Source organism: Mycena indigotica, assembly GCF_014461135.1.
Source record: "Mycena indigotica strain 171206Taipei chromosome Unknown Mind.scaff0001, whole genome shotgun sequence".
NCBI classification, from domain to species: Eukaryota; Fungi; Basidiomycota; class Agaricomycetes; order Agaricales; family Mycenaceae; genus Mycena; species Mycena indigotica.
Window position 1 is genome coordinate 2,627,853 of NW_023503000.1, and position 16,690 is coordinate 2,644,542.

Here is a 16,690-nt window from a genome sequence, read left to right on the forward strand (position 1 = left end):
AGCAGAGTTAACCTAACCAGCCGGCCATATTGTCGTCGACTCTCTGAGGCATAAGGGCACAATACTTCCCCCCATATGGCGACTCTGGCGGACTAATGGATCTCAGTGTTGTGTTCTGCTAGTTCTCGTGCTCTTACCCAACATATTCATGACCACCAAACGTGGTGGGAGTTGTGGCTAATCCTGCAATGACTTGTTCTCGTCTTTTCGCGTATCGCTCAAGAAGTTGCTCCTTCTTCTGGGCTTCCTGCTGCGCAGACTCGGCTTCCATCTCTTGAATTTTATTCCTGAGCTTTCCGAAAAATCCTTTCCGAGCTGGTTTGATGGAAGGGGGTGGAGGCGGCGGGTCATGACGCGGGTGCTGCCACACAGAACGCGGTGGTGAACTATTCATGTCGACCTGCATCAGGCGTGTCAGTATAAGCAACGAATCCGACAACGACCATCGACATAGTAGTGATGTTTCGAGCTGTACAACTTGAGTTGAGTTTTGAACCCAGAAACTCAAGGTGAACGCACTGTTCGTCATATTTGCAAAACCAACCATCGGGAAGTGGGGTTGCCGCATCTTCCAATGAGCGCCTCTTGTCTATTTCTTGCTCATATAACGGCAAAGTCTCGACGGACGTCGTAGCGGTTGAAGGCAAAGTCATGATTGATACCCAGGCACTGCCATGGGATATGATTGAGTAGGCACGATTAATCTACATCGGAATCAGATCTAGTTCCTTCAATGTCCAGTATTTCTTCATGTTTTCTCCTTGTAGATCGCTGACTTCTGTAGCTCGTCGTCAGGCACGTGCCGCTGAATCTTGATGTCAACTTGCCTTGGTCGAGGTGCCTGAAGAGGACCTCTCTGAAACCGTCCAAGCATGCTCGCATTTCATCGGGTGCTAGTGGTACGTGTGTGAGAATTCCAGAGAAACCTGACGGTTGACTAACAATATGTGCTTGGCTCCTTCTTGAATTTTGATACCAGCGTTGCGAGCTGGTCTAATCCTTGGTGGATACCTCTATGTGACTCTAGATGACCGTCGTCTGTCTCGGTCGAGAACTAGAGTCGATTAGCGCCTGGAACTGAAGAGACGAAAATAGCACTACTTGGGGCATTTTTGTTGCCAGGATGGGGAAGATGTGGCGCTCCTCTAGAGAAGGTATCTTGATTCCTGATGACGGACATGAGATAGAAGACAAACCAATGGTGTGGTGCATGGTGAGGTCTTGAAAAGCATCAGACTAGTTGTTCAAAAGCGGGAGTAAAACCGGTACGCTGGTTAAGTTGACGAGCCTTGTCGAGGTATAGGGAGAGACTCATTCCACGCTTCGTCCAGGATCCATCGGCGAGCTGAGAATCTTTTGAGGATGCAGAGCCTCAATATTGGTAGAGGCGTACCTCGTATAAATTGTTAACTAGGGAAAAAAACGGTCAGATACAGGCTCTTGGCGAGCAAACGACGACAAGCACATTCTCCTTTGAAGTAGTTGTGATAAGTGAGCATAGTCTCGCTGATGTGGTTCCATTTCTGTTCATCGCGGTCGGCCTGGGAGGTCATGGTGAATAGTCGTCTGCGAAGTTGGACGGTAGCAAGTCGAAAGTTCATATACCCCCTAGCGGATCACCGCGCTGAATCGCACAACGGAATAAAGTGAGCATCTTCACGTAGGACCACTTTACGCGGCTGACAAAACATAACCTAGACCCTGGAGGACGAGTTGGGCAGAAAATGAAGTTGCAACCGAGGTGACGCTGCTCAAACAAAGAAATTGCGGATGTGGTTTGCAGTTGAACGGCGCTCAGATTACGTCATCCTAAGTGGCTCCTCCTTCTCCTCACCGGCCAACGTGATGCCGCAAACATGTCCCTCCGACAACACGCTCGAAGTTGACCAATCAAGCTTCTGGAGTGCAGGGACTCTAAACTGGGATCCTCACCGTATAGGTTGGGCGGTCGCTGGCGGCTGCGCAGCGGTCACGGTCATAATATCTGTTGTTTCTGTCCTCCTCCACTGTCGGTGCGGGTGGAAGCCAAAATAGGGTCAAGCAAGAGCTTAATACCCTCCTAGAAATTATACCAATCCGAAGCAACAGCGCCAAATCCTCCGCATTCTTTATATGCCTCCAGTCTACGCCGTCATCTCCTTCTTAAGTTATCGTTTTTTCAGAGACTATAGTGCGTTTTATTTGATCAAACTTGATGATTCCTTATGCTGGTGATAGCCTACTACTCCTTGGTCGAAGTTGGTGAGCAAACACAGGGGCTCATAACACTCAAACTCACACTGCGCTGTAGTCTATGAGGTCCATACCCGCTCAAGTGCAACACAACCCTATGCTCATCATCTCGACAGGCCTTCACTATCTCCGCATTCCTCCTCCTGTTGATAGACTACGTTGCAGAGTCCGCGGTGGACCATAAAGCAGAGAATGCCATCGCACGCAAAGACAAAAGGCGTCTACTCATGCCTCTTTGTTGTTTCAGATACCGTCCCACAAAAGTGAGTCCGACACGCCACTTTTCGCATCTTCTAACGCAAAGCATAGGCCTACTTCATGTACACTGTCAAAGTCAGTAGTCACCAGCCCAATCCACTCATGATAACCCATCACTTACTAGTGGTCCGTCCTCCAATATGCAATTCTGAGACCTATCGTCTCGATTGCTGGTATTATCTGCCAAGCGTATAATGTGCTTTGCGAATCCCAAGGCTTCAACATCCACTTCGCTTCCGTCTATCTAGTGAGCTCCAACATTGGAGCAGCCAAGTTAAAACCCATCTGTGTCCAGGAAGCTGTCGATTTTGCGTCTATCAGCATAGCGCTCTATGGTCTGCTCCTCTTCTACAGCTTGACAAGAGAGGAACTCGCAGGGCGCCGTCCTTTCGCCAAGTTTCTGTCCATTAAGCTGATTGTCATGTTCACATGGTTCGTCCTAATAATCTACGTGGCTTCTTGGTCCTCACATTAGTTCAGGTATCAGTCGTTCGTCGTAAGTCATTCTTTTTTGGCATATCAATCGTGCTCGACATGTGCTCCCAGTTCAGTGCTCTCAGTGGCAGGGTCATCAAAGGTCTGTCTCCAATCAAGAACTTGCTGTTCAACTAATCCACCTCCAGAAACCAAATACTGGGTATGGGCTTTTGCATCAGTATTCACCACTAACGTGGACTTAGACAACGACAAATATTGCGGACGGGCTGAACGCATTAGCAGTCTGCATTGAGGTCCACTTCTCTCTGTCCCCAGAGGCAGCAAAACTCACTGAGCGCAGATGATCTTCTTCTCGGCCTTAATGATCTGGTCCTTCTCATTCCGTGAATACAAACGAGAAGAAGGAACACCAGCAACCTCGGTGTGGCGTCCGTTGTGGGACAGGTCCGTCGACTGTTCATTGTCAAATTCCTTTTTACTCACAAATACTCTAGCATCAACTTTGGTAACTAAATCGCTATACCCCCTTATCATCTGACGAGTTGCAATAGCCGACTTTGCTGCGGAGATATTTTCATCATTGCAGTTCTACCTCTGCAGTGGTTCACGCAAACAACGAGATCAACCGGACTTTGCCGAGGCATTCGGAGTCGAAGGCTCAAAGACCTATAAACGGCGGCAAAAGTCCTCCAACGATTCAGACTAAATCGGGACCATTTCCACAGACTTTCTTTTGGGTATATATTGATTAGGACGCAACTTGTACATTAATTACACATTTTAACGATCTACACTCATTCCATGTCGACATCCTTGATCTGCCTCTGGCGCACGTCTATCTTGCGAGCATCTTCCCTCCCTCGGTTATACGACGCAGAACTCCGCGAGTCTTTAAATTCTAGTGGTTGTAGCTTTCTCCCTTTCCGCAGTTTAATGCCTTCTTTCTTGAGATAGTCGTCCCCGATAGCTATGCTGGTCTCTCGGAATTGGATAAGTTGCGAGACTGAGTTCCACGGTGACTCTTCTTCTTCTGGCTCCTCCTTTTTGATAACAGGCGGTGGAGGCGGAGGCATCGACCTTTTGGTTCGGTCTCGAGTTTTAGACCTCTCCAGTTCAGCATCCAAGTCCAGGAGATTGTTGACATCATCAGCTGCGTCGAAATCGGCACCAACTGTTTCGTAAACAGGGGCGCCTATCCCGTAGTCATCGTCGTCATAATCATGGCTATCGTCCGGTTGCGCTATAGTGACTGACTCGACTTTGGGTTTCAGCGAGTCTTCATCCTCGACTTCTTCTACTTTGACTTTTCGGTCTCTAGGCGTTGGTTTCACCTCCTCTTCCTTCGGAGCTTTGAGTCGGTCCAGCCGACTCTTGTCTTCAGCGGCCTCCTCTGCCTCACGTGCTTTGATAAGTGCTAATTCCTTCTTCACCGCACGTTGTTTGTCCTTTTCTTTGTCTTCTCGAGCCATTTTTTGCAGTCCTGTTATCAATATCAACGAAGGGTGCGGTCTACCGCGCGGGACACACCACTCGCAACTCCAGAGCAATAACAGCTAGCAATAGTCAAAATTTGATCAATCATACTCCTAAAGCTTACTTGCGGACATTGATGCCTTTACCGACTTCAGGCTTCAGACTCCAGTTCAGTATCAAGTTGTAGCACTAAAGAAACGGTGAGCTTGACGAGCAATGATTAACCGCCATACCATTTCGAACGCATGCGCGGCGGCAACGGTCTGCTCCGCAAGCCCTACATAGCATGAATAATCCATATCATAGCCGTTAGAGATGGAACTAACCATAAAACGTCCAATCAATTTTTGGAAACGCGCCACGAAATGCCTGACAGGGAGATGAGCTAATACGTGTCACCGCCTTATCTTTCTCTCTCTCACCGTGCTATATGATTGGCACCCAAAGAACGTCCCCATCGCCGCTGCAAGTGCATTTGTCCAGCTGAAATGACTGACCGCCTTGTCCGGAGAGATGGTGCTCTTAATTGAGACGACTGATTGACCAGCTCTGAAGAATGAATAAGCACGGGGTTGCCAGTGGACTCGAATACGCTGTATACCGTTGTAGTTTCTCGGCATCTGTTTCGTGGGCGAGAACATCGGCTTGGGAAACACTGAGAGCTGTCAGTTCAAAATCTCCTCGAAGGGGGCCCGGGCAGCTTGCTTGTGTTGTTCGAGTAGCTTTGTAGCCATTCTCAAGGCGGCACGGGCTTCTTGCTCCCCCGTCCCTTCATGAACGGCAAGCGCAAGCGCCTTGCGTATTCTGCCCAGCACGGCTTCATCTATATTGCTGACGCGCTGTTGAGCGTCGGCCGTATCTAGCGGAGTGTCGGTTGCTCTAATTGTGACGTGTGCTTGTGTAGTGGGCGTCTTGATCTTGGGCGTTCTAACCGTTCTGGCCCGCTTACGAAATCGTTAGTTTGGTGTGGCAACGCAAGAAAAAGGGCAGCCACCTTTTTCTTCGGGGCACGTTCAAAGTCGCTGTAATCCTCCTCGGAATTCGAAGAAACATCGTGGTCAGAGGAGGAATCACTGTCGTAAGTCCGTCGTTTGCCCATAATGGACTGAGGAGAATTTGGTTATGTAAGACTCGTGACACCTGAGTATGTCAGCAGACACGATCACACGTGTGACTCAGTGTCTAAATCTCACCAACCATGGCTTCGACTTCCTCCTCCTCAACAACGCCGCGCTATGCCATCACTGCTGTCGATAAGCAGCGCTCAGCGCTTGACAAGCTGCTCAAAGATCCGCAAAAACCTGCATTCATCCCTACCCCTCCACAAGACAAGACGATTCGCCCGGCCCGTGAAATGATGAAGAACGTTCAGGGCTCTAGTGCTGGTGCGGGTAGCGGCGAGTTCCATGTGTACAAGGCGAGCAGGAGGAGAGAATACGAGCGTATAAAGCTCATCGAAGAGACGGCCCAAAAGGTGCGTGGTTTCGTTGGACCAGCCTAGATCCTCCCCAACATACTTATAGGAAACCGATACTGCCGAGTTTGAGCGGAAACGGAAGGAGGCGGAAGCGCTCGCAGAATCAAAAACTGCAAAGAATAGGGCTAAGCGCCAGAAGAAGAAGGAGCGGGCGAAGGGGAAGGGAGAGAGCAACAATAACAAGTCAACGTCGGAGGCACCTTTAAAGAAGCGGAGGCTGGTCAATGGACAAGAACTGGTATTTCGTAAACCTGGCGAAGGCAGCGATAGTGAGGGCGATGAGGAAGTTGGGCCGCAAGCTCCCGTTGAAGAGAAGGAAACTGTTGCTCCGCTTGAGGGCCCAGAGATTGTCGACACTGCACCACGAATCGTTTTCCACGACGATGATTGAGCTGTGTATGTACTGTCTATGTATTCTCCGCTTTCTTCCCAAGCCCATTCCTTTAAAGTTAACCACCACCATTGCCTCTTCGGTGTCCTCACTCAAAAGCCTATACGGATGTGGTCCTATATTGCCCCCAAGGATGGTCTAAGACGTAAATATAGTCGGCCTAGCTCCAAGCAGCGATGGTGGCCATCTTTACATGGACCCCCTTCCCTTTCGCCTACCTCACGATTTTTCTTGCCTGCGTTCTCGCTCCTGTTGTCTCTAACCCTGGTCGCCGCCATCGTCGCGTCTTTTTCTTTCCCATTTTGCTTCTGAGCATACGGCTTCAATATGACGGAGAGGCGGGATATGCAACCAGCACGACGTGGTTTGTATGGCTTCTAATGGCGTCTGATGTACTCCTGCTCACTGATGTGCAAATTGAACGTGAACTCTACCGTCTGGAGGATAGCGGCAGTGGAAGACGATCGAAACGCACGACAGGCTCTTTGGATAGAAAGCCACTCTTGCAGCGCGTTACTTGGGCATTGGATGTTTTCTGTACCAGCGGAAGAGGTGTTGGTTGGGGTCACCAGCCTCGGCATCTTCGACCACACCTCCCAGAAATTTCCAAAGCCACTTTCCTTATTCAACGAACCCTCCTCTTACTGGCCTCTATCTGCATATTTGATCTCGTCAATGCCCAACTGCATTGGAATCCAGCATTTTGCGCCAGACTGGGGCTTGCTAGTACCCGTTGGTTCTGGCGTATTGCAGGTACCGCTAGTTGGGCAGCGCTTGCCGTGACTTCGCTGTCTATACCCCATATCATGCTCAGCATCGGCGCTGTCGGACTGAATATTTCTCGGCCTCGGGATTGGCCGCTGCTGTTTGGGGGGCTCGAAGACATGGCCAGTGTGCGAACGTTTTGGGCGTGAGTTTGCATTATGCTTTCGAATGCTCACGAATGGAACCGCTTTTTTCAGACGGGGTTGGCATCAAATTCTTCGCCGGGTAAGCATAGCTCACTCTTCACAAGTTCGTTCACTCAAAGCAGCCTAGTCACTCACAGCTCATGGCCGCTACCTTGCCAACACCGTCCTCAAGCTTCCCCCGCGCTCACTATCGTCTCTCTGTGTGGTCATCAGCACTGCATTTGTTCTTTCAGGACTAATTCATAATCTCGGCGAACGTGTCCCGTTGAATCGTGTCGGTTATAGCGGTGGATCGCTCATATTTTTCTCCATCCAACCGCTGGCTATTGGTCTCGAAACACTCTTCGCGCTTTGTTTCCGCCATACTGCCATCTCCACGCAATGGCGCCGAACTCTGGGATTGGCCTGGGTTTTTGCATGGTTCGCGCTCACATTGCCCATTATGCAGGACCCGTTGTTGCGGTCGGGTGAGCTGGAGCCTCGGCTTCATGTCAGCTTTGTGGTGTGGGCCGTCGGAAGAGGGTGGGATCTGACACAGGAAAAAAATTGCTCGTTCGAATAGCGAGGTTTACAGTCAATACTTTTCACAAACACCGCACCGCGTCTTGTGCGCAACAAAATTCAACTTGACTTTCCCGCCCGATGTGGTTGACATTACAGCTGTTTCCGAAAACCTTGAGAAATACAAAAAATTAGAAACTTTTTAAAAAATGATACCGGTGATACGTCAGACCTTTTTGGGTACGCGAGACCGCGGCTAAGCCCCTATGGTGCCCGCGAAACAACAACAAAGTTTTTTTTTCTTCTTGCCGCCTTGAGTCCAATCCGTATGGACAACTTTGACTTCAGGTTTGCTGACCTACGGTAGACCATCGTCGAGGACCAGAGAGAAGTGCAAACACACAAGTGCTGGCTGGTCGACTGGCTACGTTCACCGGTGCTCTCGTGCCGAGATCGTCGCCTCACGACTCTCACCTGGGCGGCTTAGCCGCGGTCTCGCGTACCCAAAAAGGTCTGACGTATCACCGGTATCATTTTTTAAAAAGTTTCTAATTTTTTGTATTTCTCAAGGTTTTCGGAAACAGCTGTAAGTGTTGCTCGCAACCTCTTCAAACTACATGGTACAATTTGGCGGAGTGAGTAGTCTATTTATTCGCGTCCTGCGCTGCTCCACATATTAAAAAATCAGCGGAGCGGAATGTAATAGAATGTCGTGTGACTGTGTAGCACCGGTTATTGACTCGTTTCCACCCTGCTGCTCGATTTCTATGATCTAGTCCGACGACAAATGGGCCTTCCGACTTGCATCACTCCTGTAGAGCGACTCGTTTTGACGGCACATGTGCGTGCTTGAGCCAGGAGGAAACGGTGCCATTTTGTCTGTCTTCGCCAACCCCTGCGTCACCGTCATTCTCGGTCTAATTTCGTGCCTTATCTCAACTGCTTCTCCAAGCTGGACCCTCCTTGCGGGAAGGAACAATGGACGATGCGCATGCAATCAAGAGCTCTCAGGGGCTCCGGTAATGCGTGGGAATCTGGAGAACCTGGTTCCTAGGCTTCGAGTTGTTGTTTGAATGGTAGTAACCGCAGTGCTTGTTAGACAAAGGCGCGTTTTTATGACGCATGTCAGTGTACTATGACTACTAGTGTCCAACGAGTGGTGAGAATTTGTGAACTTCGACACACTTGCTCAAGACTGCTCAGTGACAACTACTTTTAGTAGTAAGTACCTACTTATTAACAACACTGGCGGTAATAGAATCTCCACTCAGGACTTATTAACGTCCGTCAAGTCTCTTGTGACTTAACTAGCCCACAAGCTCGTTCAAGTGGTGAAAATCACTTTACAGTACGTGTTGCAGAGAGGCACGTGATCGCGAAATTGCCATGCATGCACTTAGAGCTTCTACTTACCTAAGCTTCTACCGTACTGCTTGAAACTGCCTTGGATGACTATGTTTGTTTGTATGTCGCAGCTAATGTAAGCAGTGTCCTATACAAAAATCGGAGGCAGCGTATCGGATGAGTGGGTGTGAGACAGTCACACATCGCAACTCTTCCGTCTTCCACCATCTCCCACCAACCTTTCTCGTCCAAAGCTACGGTACCTCCCTGGCTTTCATTACGAACTGCCATGATTCATTATCTTCCCCTTAGCATCCCGTACACGCAGGCCAGGAGACAGAGTTCCACTGATAATCAGTATTAGTGCCACTTACCCCCCCCAGTTTTCCCCCGTGTCTACTTGCTGTTCCGTCACCTTTCGTTTTCTTTCAGGCTAGGTTAACGACGAATGGGCCCCCCTACTTGCATTACTCTTGCAGAGCGATTCGTCTTTGACGGCACATGCGCGTGCTCGAGCCAGTAGGAGACGGTGCTGTTTCGCGCGTCTTCACCAATCCTTCTACTTTGTCTTCAAGACTGCTGTGATTTCATACCTGTTCTCCACTGCTTCTCCGCGCTAGCGCACCGCTTTGCAATACGGGAAGGAATAACGGGCGTGCGCTTTTGCGAGTATGGATCCTCAGGTTGCTCCGGTTCCGGCGTGGTGGCTGGAGGATTCCTCTGCTCGTAGGGCACATTGCATACCCTAGATGGGGACGCCAAACCGTCGCTTTCGAGGTCGGTGCTCGATTGGAGTAACCGCAGTGGTTAATAAGGGTGTTTTCGCCTCCGCCAATGTCTTCGACATGACTATATCATTACCCTCTGTGTTGTACACTTGAATTACATTTCCTTCCTGCGAAACACTCTAAGATACATTATTTGCAATGCCATTGACTTCACTATGGATCGCTCTTTTGCTATTCACAAGCCGGTGCTCAACCTGTTGGACAATGTCAGTCTTTCGTTGACTCATGGTCGGTAAGAAGCACCCACCTCATTGTTATCTGCGTTCGTAACATCCTCTAACATCACATCGCCAACAACCTTCAAATGGGTATTGCCCGTCAGCGACTGCGGATCAACGGGACTCGCCGCAACAATGGACGAGAAGTTAGAGCCCTCCCCTTCATATGGAACCTCTTCTCCTTCGATTGCGGGGCGACGAACTTGTGCTTGTAGATCAAGGTAAATCTTGCTGACGTCCTCTTGGTCAGGCGTTGGCTGTTGATGGTCAATCAAACAAGCGATGGGATAGCTTGAATACGCACCGGAAAATAGGCGGCCAAAACATCGAGGAATCGGTGGCTTGATGGCTGGGTTGGCGTATTCTGTTTTGCAGATCAAAACAACAAGCATTCTCAAGAGATCGCGCAGAACGCACCTCGCCTTCAGCTGGCCTGCCCTCCGAGTCCTGGTCCAAGAATGGTAAAGGGTAGGCAATTTACCAAGCGATACGACATACCAGATCATGATATGGGTTTTCCCGGAGTGAGTGATAGTAAAGTTCTTCCCATGTTTCTGGGTTGGCGGATTCGTTGAAGGACTTGTTACGGTCTTGAGAATGTAGAGCATGGTCTTCAGGCAAGAGTAATTCGGTTTCGTCGGCTTTGTGGAGGCTGGTTGGGGCACGAGGGACTTGCAACTTGTCAAGCTCGAGGTGCCACATATTCATTGCGTCAGCGAGCGGTCTTTTGACGTTGTCAGAGCATGAAAATAGTACTTGACTCGAGAAAATGTCGTCGGTTGGGGTGATGAAGGAATCTTCGTAGATGGGAGTGAACAGCTCGTGGTCAAAGCTAGCTAGGGTTGGGGTCGGGCTGGCGGCAATCTTCTGGGCGGCAAGCAGTAGCTCTTCTCCTTCTAGCGCAGCGAGCTCGTCGTCGATAGGTTGGGTTTGAAGGATAGGAACAAGCAGAGGGTTCGTTGAAAGAGAGTGTGACTGAGACTGCGAAGTAGAGTTGTCAGTAGTCATCCAGCGCGTTGTTGCGCGACAAACATCATTATGGAAGCTGGGTTGAGGTGTGTTATTTTTTCCTTCGCGCACGTAGACCTACTAGGAATGAGCGATCAGCAAGGAATAGCTTGAGCATACGAGGGGCGTGTCCAACTATTAGAATATGAAGAGCGGGTTAGTTCTTGTTGGGGAAAGCAACCAAACACACGCGCCAGTTCGTTGGTCCAGCTGGGAGGTGGAGGGGGGCGAACGAGCTCTGTGAGTTTTGGGAGATATGGATTTGGCTTTGGTTTTTTCGTCTTGGAGAGGTGGTGGTACATAGCTGAGATCTGAGATGTGACGCGACGCGTCTTTCCACTTATATACTAGGCCAAATCCTCCACCCGTGATGGCCAAAACGCGAGTTCATCGAGCAGGCACGTGTCTATCGTGGTAAACTCCCCTGCTCAGAAATACAAGGTCAGTTTCTCCTGTACTGCCTCCATCTTTTCTCCGCATCGCCCGTGGAATGCCTCGTCCCACCGTGAAATCAACTTCTTTCATAGCAGTGATCAGTCAAGTCGACGAAGGAAGAACAATCGCAAGGCGAAATTCAATAGGAACGCGTTTAACAAGTTCAGAAAGAGCCAGAGGTGAGGTGAGCTGGTTTCGCTTTTCTTCTCGCTTAGGACTCATGGAGGATGTGCTGAAATGTCTTTACTACAGACATATACTGTGAAACATGACTGCGTGTCGAGGAGGAGGATAAATTTTACACACCTGATTGCAAAGACATTGACTGCCTCTGACCAACCCACTACATCAATACGAGCTAGCTCCTTCTTAACACTTCTTCTCCTCTGGTCGCATGAGAGACGAATGAAAGGACAAGGCTTGGCGCCAATCAAGGTTTGATACGCGTGTCCTTAGTAAGTCGACCTTCCTCCTGCCCCGATTATATTCGGCGCAAGAAAGCCCAAATTGACTTTGAAACGCCATGGAGGTCTCCTCAGACGATGAACTGGACGCGATGACGACCTCTGGGGAAGAGCTCATTCAATCGATCTTGAGAGAAGAGTCGCTGGAGAAAATCCAACAATTGATCACAAACGGGGCACCGTTGTGGTACCAAAACGAATCGGAGGGTATATCTTGTCTACATGCCGCCGCCTACACCCAGAATGTAGCCCTGACAAAGCTGCTGATTGAAAACGGCGCGGTTTGGAATGCTGGTAGGTCAGTTGGGCTGGGAACAACGCGTCTTCAAACAGCAACCACATAGCTGACTATCTACGCAATACTGCTGGTGACATCGCATTGTCATTCAACAACGAAGAATTGTACAATCTCATGCGAGATGCGGGCATACGCCAAGGTCAACTGTGACTAACTCAACCTTTTTTTATCTACTGACCTTGACTCAGAGATGCTTATGGGTCTGTTATCTTCGAAGACTGATAACGAGTCCGTCATGATCTTGCGTGCAAACGATGAAACTGCTGCTACTTCAAGCGAGACTTTTCTCGGGTCACCGTTGATCTACAAGCAGGACCAACTCGGACAAGATGTTTGTATGGTCGACATCGATGGTGAAGAGGTAGGTGTCATGATGCGGTGGGAAGAAGGCATCATGGAACGCACCCTGGAAAGGATGAAGGCGGAATGCAAAAAGACAGAGAATCTGCGCGTTCTCAATGTCGGTTTTGGCCTGGGAATCGTATGCTTCTCGTCCTACATTTGCTCAACGTTGATCGAATGTAGATTGACACCTTATTCCAAACACTATCACCCTCATTACACGTCATTATCGAGCCGCACCCAGATGTTCTCAAGCACATGAGGGAGCGTGGATGGTACGAAAAACCAGGCGTCAAAATTCTCCAGGGAAAATGGCAGGACTTTGTCAATAAGGATAGGTTGACGGAACTCATACCAGAAGGCGGATTCGACATGGTATATACCGACCCATTCAGCGAAGATTATGAGACGCTGCGAGGTTTTTTCAAGCAACTGCCAACTCTTCTAGCACCTCGGGACGGAATATTCAGTTTCTTCAACGGATTGGGGGCAACCAGTGCGTCTACTAATTCTGTTGACCGTAACCACCATCGAGTCATCTCCTGCCAGATCCAACTATCCATGATGTTGCGACACGAATAGCAGAGTTGCATTTGGCAGAACTAGGATTCAATGTTCAGTGGAGCGATGTAGATGTACGCCAGCAAAGAGACCGTTGGGGCAACTCCCGACCTTACTTCACGCTGCCTACATACCGGTTGCCTGTTCTCGTCAATAGTTGAGTGCCCGTCGATGTCTATTTTCTCGCGGCGGCATGGTTGTCAAAAGCAAATTATTGATCACCGACCTGTCTCCATCAACGATGCTGTCCTCATCGTTTCTATCTCTCTTACCTTCACTTTCTTTTCCCTCCCTTTCCTTTCATCGACCGAGTCGATCCCTTTGCCGCGCAAAGCCTCTCTCTTGAACCCCCAGAGGGACAGTTTTCTACTATGGCTGCGCCTGCTGCTCAATTTGCTGCTACTCGCGATGCGACCAACAGTTTGGTACTCTACCTTTCTCCCACCCAACCACCCATTGTATGCCGCTCCTTCAATTCCTGAAATAAGCATAACTCAGCCAAACATCCAAAGCCCATACCACCCGAGCTTCGCGACGAACTCCCAGATCAAATTTGGGCTGAGCGGCTCCGAACATTGACTGCAACGGCGTCCCGGTATAACAAGGTCTGGTTTGAGCGTATTTGGCTTCTTGTCGGAATATGGTCTGTCTTTTCTTGTTATATAATCCACCAGGCTAACCTTGGTACACCCACAGTGCTATCTTTATCGTTCCCGTCGCTCTTTTCCCCATAATCCTGAAAGCCCTTCTTACTCGCAATGATACCGTCGCAAACCACATCTTCGAGGTGCGTCCCATACTTAATCTGTAAAGCTTAGGATGAACCACGATTCTTAGGCCCGTGGTATTTCTTTCGGCGTTTTCGTGGGCCTCATGCTCCTGTTTTTCGTCCCAATGGCAATTTGGAAGTATATTGTGAGCTCAACTACTGCCGCTCCTGAGGTTTCCACTGACTTGTATGTCCAGGGCCAGCAAGAGGCGAACGCCTTGCTACGTAAGTGGGAGCGACAAGATGGTGGGGGGACCCTCCCACGCTCGAAATGGACAGTGAAAACTCCTGGTATATTCAGCAGCAACATTGTGAGCCGCCAATGTTACGCATGCTCTGCATTCCCTCCTCAACTGAACTCATCCCACAGATCCTAAGAATCCAGCTGCCTGCCGGGAAATCTGTTTCAGTGTTTACGTTCGGGGCATATCTTCCGAGCCATATCGGACAAGCTCCCGACCAGGAAGCGAACTACTTCTACCCGTACAAACCAGGTTCTGAAGGTCTTCCACGAATGAGCACCATTGGGAACGTTCCTCTCTTCAACGACGAGAAGAAAGGGTATTACGGGACCGAGAAAGTTTGAAGAGGATGTTAATAAGTAGTAGCCACGCTGTTTTTCGACTAGTAGAGTTGCGCACTGAGCAAGTTTTCTTTGTCGCATTAAATTCCCTTGGCATTGACACGTGTTTGCGTATTCTCTAAACTTGCCAACAACTTTGATCATGTCGCGGCCCTCATTCGCGTCCAAAACGACGTTCGATTCACTCGCTGTTGACTCTGGGGAGGAGTCAGAGGAAGAATTGGAGGCTGAAGTTGCATCAGAGCCCACTAGGCGCGTCTTATTTTGTCCAACTGCGCGTTTTATAAGCTGATGACGTCTATTCCACAGCGAGCAAGAGCCTCCACCCAAGCTCACCAAGACAGCGCTCAAGAAAGCTGCCAAAGCTGCCCGACAAGCAAAGGCCAAACCAACCCCGCCACAGACCCCACCAGTAGCACCAGCCAGTTTGATTCCAGATATCGTTTCCGAGGAGGTTGAGCCGCTTCAGCCCCCCGTCTTGACCAATGGCATTCAGAAATCAGAACCTGAAGCGCCGCTGAAAGTCGAAGAGTTTATTCCCGACCCTGTAATTCCTCCTACTCCCTTGCCGCCAGTGGAAATACCACTTCCTACACTTCGCCCTCCCCTACCTGAACCCGTAGTCCCAAACCCGACACCTACAGTTGCGAAGCCCTCACCTGTGGTCGCCAAGCCGATACCAGTCGTCGTAGAAAACCCCACCCTGGTCGCTGAGACCACCAAAAAGAGACAGAATATGCTCACACGAACATTATGGACATTCATTATGATCGGAGCATTCATAGGTGAGCTGGCAATCTCCTTGGCTTCTGGACATCCGCTCAGCATTTTTTACAGCTCTCCTGCTCATGGGCCACACGTACATGATACTTCTTGTCATGTTATGTCAGACGCTCGTTTACCGTGAAGTCACTGCTCTGTTCTCGCTTACGACTTCTGAGGAGGAGACCAAGAAACACGGCAAGGATCCATGGAGCACGACACTCAACTGGTACTTTTTTGTGGTGACCAACTACTTCCTGTATGGGGAAAGTATCATCTACTATTTCAAGGCAAGAAATCGCCCACCCCACGTCGTTGTTTTGACGAAAGGATATAGCACATCATCTTAACTGACACTCAACTCCTTCCGTTCGCTACCAACCACCGAATAATCAGCTTCACTCTTTACACTATCGGATTCGTGGGCTTCGTGATGTCCCTCCAGAAGGGTTTCTTGAAGCAACAGTTTGGGCTTTTCTGCTGGGTCCACATGAGCTTGCTCATAATCGTCCTGTCAAGGTAAAGAATTACTCATTAAGTTGGGTCTCACTTTTCTTGACCGCTTCTCGCAGCCACTTTATTGTGAATAACATACTCGAGGGTCTAATATGGTTCTGGGTCCCCGCCTCGCTCGTCATCTGCAACGACGTATTCGCCTACGTGTGGGGAATTACGTTTGGCCGAACTCCACTGATCCAGCTGTCGCCGAAGAAAACGGTTGAAGGATTCATTGGCGCATTCTGGAGCACGATGATTTTCGGTGTGCTTTGGGGCACATATTTCATGCAGTTCGACTATATGATCTGTCCCGTTCAAGACCTTGGAGTCAGTGCTTGGAGTTCGGTGAAATGCAAACCCAACCCTGTTTTCGTCTGGCGCGACTGGCAAATGGGGCCGCCAATGGCCGTCTTCCTCTCTACATTAGTACGTCAGTCGCCTTGGCCCGCGTTTTTTCATTGACCGGCTTGGTTAGCTCGGACGAACCATCACCACAATCCCATATGCGCCATATCATCTCCACCTACTGTTTATGTCTGGATTCGCGTCTCTTGTGGCTCCTTTTGGCGGCTTCTTTGCGTCGGGCTTCAAGCGCGCTTTCAACATCAAGGATTTCGGCCATAGCATTCCCGGACATGGCGGGATGACCGATCGAATGGATTGCCAGTATGTGTTTTCCAGACCAAGGTTAACGGCCAGCCTAACAAAATGCTCAAAGGTTCCTTATGGGAGTATTTGTCTACGTCTACTATGGCAGTCTCATCCGCGAGTATCATGTGACAGTGGGGTCTGTGCTACAAACAATTGCGACTGGGTTGACGGTCGATGAACAACTGGTGCTGCTGGCGGATTTGCAACGATATTTGGCCAGGCAGGGCATTAAAATCCCATCTAGATAACGCACTATCTTTGTTTGAGTAATAAATTTACCGGAAATTT

The 16,690-nt window shown here is 49.5% G+C and overlaps 7 protein-coding genes across 7 annotated transcripts; 5 read left to right on the forward strand and 2 right to left on the reverse strand.

Moving 5' to 3' along the window:
- Positions 1-7: 7 nt before the first annotated feature.
- MIND_00077300 (Hemerythrin domain-containing protein) lies at positions 8-1,601 on the reverse strand (the record flags this gene model as incomplete). Its single annotated transcript, XM_037357732.1, has 12 exons — positions 8-92; positions 138-400; positions 451-469; positions 520-669; positions 709-778; positions 828-893; positions 943-1,054; positions 1,102-1,145; positions 1,197-1,220; positions 1,270-1,345; positions 1,394-1,410; positions 1,466-1,601. The coding sequence occupies 12 exons, from the start codon at positions 1,599-1,601 to the stop codon at positions 8-10; spliced, it is 1,062 nt and encodes a 353-aa protein (XP_037225642.1).
- Positions 1,602-1,770: 169 nt separating this feature from the next.
- Positions 1,771-3,634, forward strand: MIND_00077400 (uncharacterized protein; the record flags this gene model as incomplete). The annotated part of the gene is made up of 14 exons (XM_037357733.1): positions 1,771-2,012; positions 2,064-2,170; positions 2,218-2,241; positions 2,291-2,298; positions 2,349-2,495; positions 2,542-2,565; positions 2,615-2,737; positions 2,786-2,922; positions 2,971-2,986; positions 3,037-3,067; positions 3,114-3,127; positions 3,171-3,221; positions 3,269-3,383; positions 3,480-3,634. The coding sequence occupies 14 exons, from the start codon at positions 1,771-1,773 to the stop codon at positions 3,632-3,634; spliced, it is 1,194 nt and encodes a 397-aa protein (XP_037225643.1).
- Positions 3,635-3,722: 88 nt separating this feature from the next.
- On the reverse strand, positions 3,723-5,512 carry MIND_00077500 (DUF2786 domain-containing protein; the record flags this gene model as incomplete). Its single annotated transcript, XM_037357734.1, has 9 exons — positions 5,396-5,512; positions 5,150-5,345; positions 5,003-5,105; positions 4,824-4,950; positions 4,728-4,770; positions 4,635-4,678; positions 4,526-4,590; positions 4,456-4,481; positions 3,723-4,408 (listed from the first exon to the last, which is right to left on the reverse strand). The coding sequence occupies exons 1-9, from the start codon at positions 5,498-5,500 to the stop codon at positions 3,723-3,725; spliced, it is 1,395 nt and encodes a 464-aa protein (XP_037225644.1). The 5' UTR covers positions 5,501-5,512.
- Positions 5,513-5,599: 87 nt separating this feature from the next.
- MIND_00077600 (uncharacterized protein) lies at positions 5,600-6,269 on the forward strand (the record flags this gene model as incomplete). The annotated part of the gene is made up of 2 exons (XM_037357735.1): positions 5,600-5,875; positions 5,925-6,269. The coding sequence occupies 2 exons, from the start codon at positions 5,600-5,602 to the stop codon at positions 6,267-6,269; spliced, it is 621 nt and encodes a 206-aa protein (XP_037225645.1).
- Positions 6,270-6,445: 176 nt separating this feature from the next.
- MIND_00077700 (BTB domain-containing protein) lies at positions 6,446-7,742 on the forward strand (the record flags this gene model as incomplete). Its single annotated transcript, XM_037357736.1, has 3 exons — positions 6,446-7,179; positions 7,232-7,259; positions 7,308-7,742. 3 exons carry the CDS (start codon positions 6,446-6,448, stop codon positions 7,740-7,742), a joined length of 1,197 nt encoding a protein of 398 aa, XP_037225646.1.
- A 4,255-nt stretch (positions 7,743-11,997) lies between these two features.
- MIND_00077800 (uncharacterized protein) lies at positions 11,998-13,300 on the forward strand (the record flags this gene model as incomplete). The annotated part of the gene is made up of 5 exons (XM_037357737.1): positions 11,998-12,232; positions 12,283-12,375; positions 12,425-12,717; positions 12,762-13,074; positions 13,128-13,300. 5 exons carry the CDS (start codon positions 11,998-12,000, stop codon positions 13,298-13,300), a joined length of 1,107 nt encoding a protein of 368 aa, XP_037225647.1.
- Positions 13,301-13,402: 102 nt separating this feature from the next.
- On the forward strand, positions 13,403-16,650 carry MIND_00077900 (Phosphatidate cytidylyltransferase; the record flags this gene model as incomplete). The annotated part of the gene is made up of 13 exons (XM_037357738.1): positions 13,403-13,597; positions 13,652-13,782; positions 13,836-13,926; positions 13,977-14,054; positions 14,106-14,133; positions 14,188-14,219; positions 14,279-14,469; positions 14,801-15,276; positions 15,329-15,512; positions 15,650-15,772; positions 15,826-16,177; positions 16,227-16,417; positions 16,470-16,650. Exons 1-13 carry the CDS (start codon positions 13,511-13,513, stop codon positions 16,648-16,650), a joined length of 2,145 nt encoding a protein of 714 aa, XP_037225648.1. The 5' UTR covers positions 13,403-13,510.
- Between the last annotated feature and the right edge of the window lie 40 nt (positions 16,651-16,690).